General features: G+C 40.9%; 1 protein-coding gene across 1 annotated transcript; it reads right to left on the minus strand.

The window, feature by feature from the left end:
• Positions 1 to 986: 986 nt before the first annotated feature.
• On the minus strand, positions 987 to 2,033 carry LOC123465842 (olfactory receptor 8B8-like). The gene has a single exon (XM_045165901.1). The coding sequence runs from the start codon at positions 1,998 to 2,000 to the stop codon at positions 987 to 989; it is 1,014 nt and encodes a 337-aa protein (XP_045021836.1). The 5' UTR covers positions 2,001 to 2,033.
• Positions 2,034 to 2,264: the final 231 nt, after the last annotated feature.

A 2,264-nucleotide genomic window follows, 5' to 3' on the forward strand; every position in this document is an offset into this window, starting at 1 on the left:
TTTGGGAAAGTTCAATATAACTTTAGCAGGGTACTGGAAAGAAACAGGAAGGAAGGAGTTGCAGTGACAGAAGATCAGGCTGGAGAGGTGAGCAGGGTGCAAACAGAAAGATTCTTGCTTGGCCTAGTATGGAAATTTGGTTTTACCTTGAAAGAAATTCCAGTGAACAGACTAAACCAAGGTAAATGTAATCTTATTTGAAGTATGGAAAGAGCATTCTGGTTGCAGTGTGGAGAGTGGATTCTAAGGGGAAAGATAAGAAAGTGAGAAGCCAGTTGGAAGGCTGGTGTCTGGATGAGAAATGATGAGAAATGTTCATAAGAACAAGAATTGTTAGTAATTGATAAACTGGGTGTGGAGGACAAGTAAAGAGAGGGGGAGCAAGAAAGATACCAATTTGGGATTTGAGCAATTAAGTAGAGGATGGTGCCATTCACAATGACAGAGACCAAAAGAAAAGAAGAGAGTTTGGTAGTCTTAGTGATGTTTCTGTGATTAAGTTGATTCTTATAAGTTCAGATACCTATAGAGTATTCAAAGAGAGATATTAGTCAGTTAAACATAGGTTTGAAGTTCAAATGTGAGTCCTATCTTTGTTTTCTGTGTAGAAATTTTCCATAATCAGAACATTCTTATCTGCTATGAACTAGTCAACTTACTTTAAAAAGGTGTGAAATTCTGATTTTTAAGAGGAAAGCACTGGGAGGGAAGATAGAAATAGAGGAAGAAGACAAAGAAGGAAGGAATACATTTCACAACTGTTAGACCCCCAATTCTTTGCTACAAATATTAAGTTGCATCAATTTCTTCCCAATAACACTAAAGTAACAGTATATCCATACTTTGCAGAGTGTTCAACCCAACCTTCTAAATCAAAGTCTTTCTATTATACCTCACTTCATCCTGTGTGAAAGAACTCTATATAGAAAAAAAAAAGATTTTGAAAGAAAGGTGTATTCTATTATCATGATTAATACTGTTCCAGTTCAGAAAAATATTTTTCTACTGAAGGTTTTTTTCAGGGCAACCTTAACCTCCTTATTTCTGAAGCTATAGATCAGAGGATTAAGCATAGGCACCAAAATGGTATAGAATACAGTGGACACTTTCTTCTGGTTCATGGACAAAACAGAAGAAGGATGAAGATACATGAATGCCCCTGACCCAAAGAAAACAGAAACAACAATTATATGTGAGCTACAAGTACTGAACGCTTTGGACCTTCCTTCTGTGGAACTGATGTGGAGGATACTGGAAAGGATAAAAGCATATGAAACAGTGACGGTGAGGCCAGGCACACCAACATCAAAGCCAACGATGATGAGAACCACCAGTTCATTGATGTGAGTGCTGGTGCAGGAGAGCTCCAGGAGGGGGAGGATGTCACACATGTAGTGGTTGATGGTGTTGGCATCACAGAAGGTCAACCTCAACATGCATCCTGTGTGGGCCCAGGCAGCAATAAAGGCCCCCAAGTATACAATCACAGCCATTAGAGAGCAGACCTGAGGGGACATGGTGACCTTGTACAACAGGGGCTTGCAGATGGCCACATAGCGATCATAGGCCATCACTGTCAGTACATAGCACTCTGCATTGACAAAGAAGCAGTAGAAAAACAGCTGAGTCATGCATCCTGCATAGGAGATGGTGTTCCTCTTTGACAGAAAGTTTACCAACAGTTTGGGGGTGATGACAGAAGAGTAACAGAGATCAATACAGGATAAATTAAGGAGGAAGTAGTACATTGGAGTGTGGAGGTGAGAAGTCAGTCTAATTAGAGTGACCAAGCCCAGGTTTCCTGCCACGGTGATTATGTAAATTCCCAAGAAGAGGAAGAACAGGGGCACCTGGATCTCCGGATGTTTAGTTAAACCCACAAGGATAAACTCAGTGACCAATGAGCTGTTTCCAATATCCATTCTCTTCCAGTGAGATCTGAAAGATAGGAGAATAGAGTCATATTTCAGGCAGAACTCAGATTCCCCATGCAATGTCATGCCCAGTCCATTCAGGAGCCAAGAAGCCCAAAGACTCTGCTGAGGCTTAACTATTTTACAGAAATAAATAAATAATGGATCTGGCTCTGCTCATACCGAGAAAGGCAAGTGCCTTGGAGTGGGGGGTGTGGTGGGGGGGCGTGGGCATCAGCATAGTAATACTGGGAGAATGTAAGAGTGCAAGAGAATATAAAAAGAGCATGCATTTCTCACCTTTTCTTCCCTCAATTTGTCGCTAACAGATTTTATTCCTTCTCCTGCTTA

Source organism: Bubalus bubalis, chromosome 5 (assembly GCF_019923935.1).
Source record: "Bubalus bubalis isolate 160015118507 breed Murrah chromosome 5, NDDB_SH_1, whole genome shotgun sequence".
NCBI classification, from domain to species: domain Eukaryota; kingdom Metazoa; phylum Chordata; class Mammalia; order Artiodactyla; family Bovidae; genus Bubalus; species Bubalus bubalis.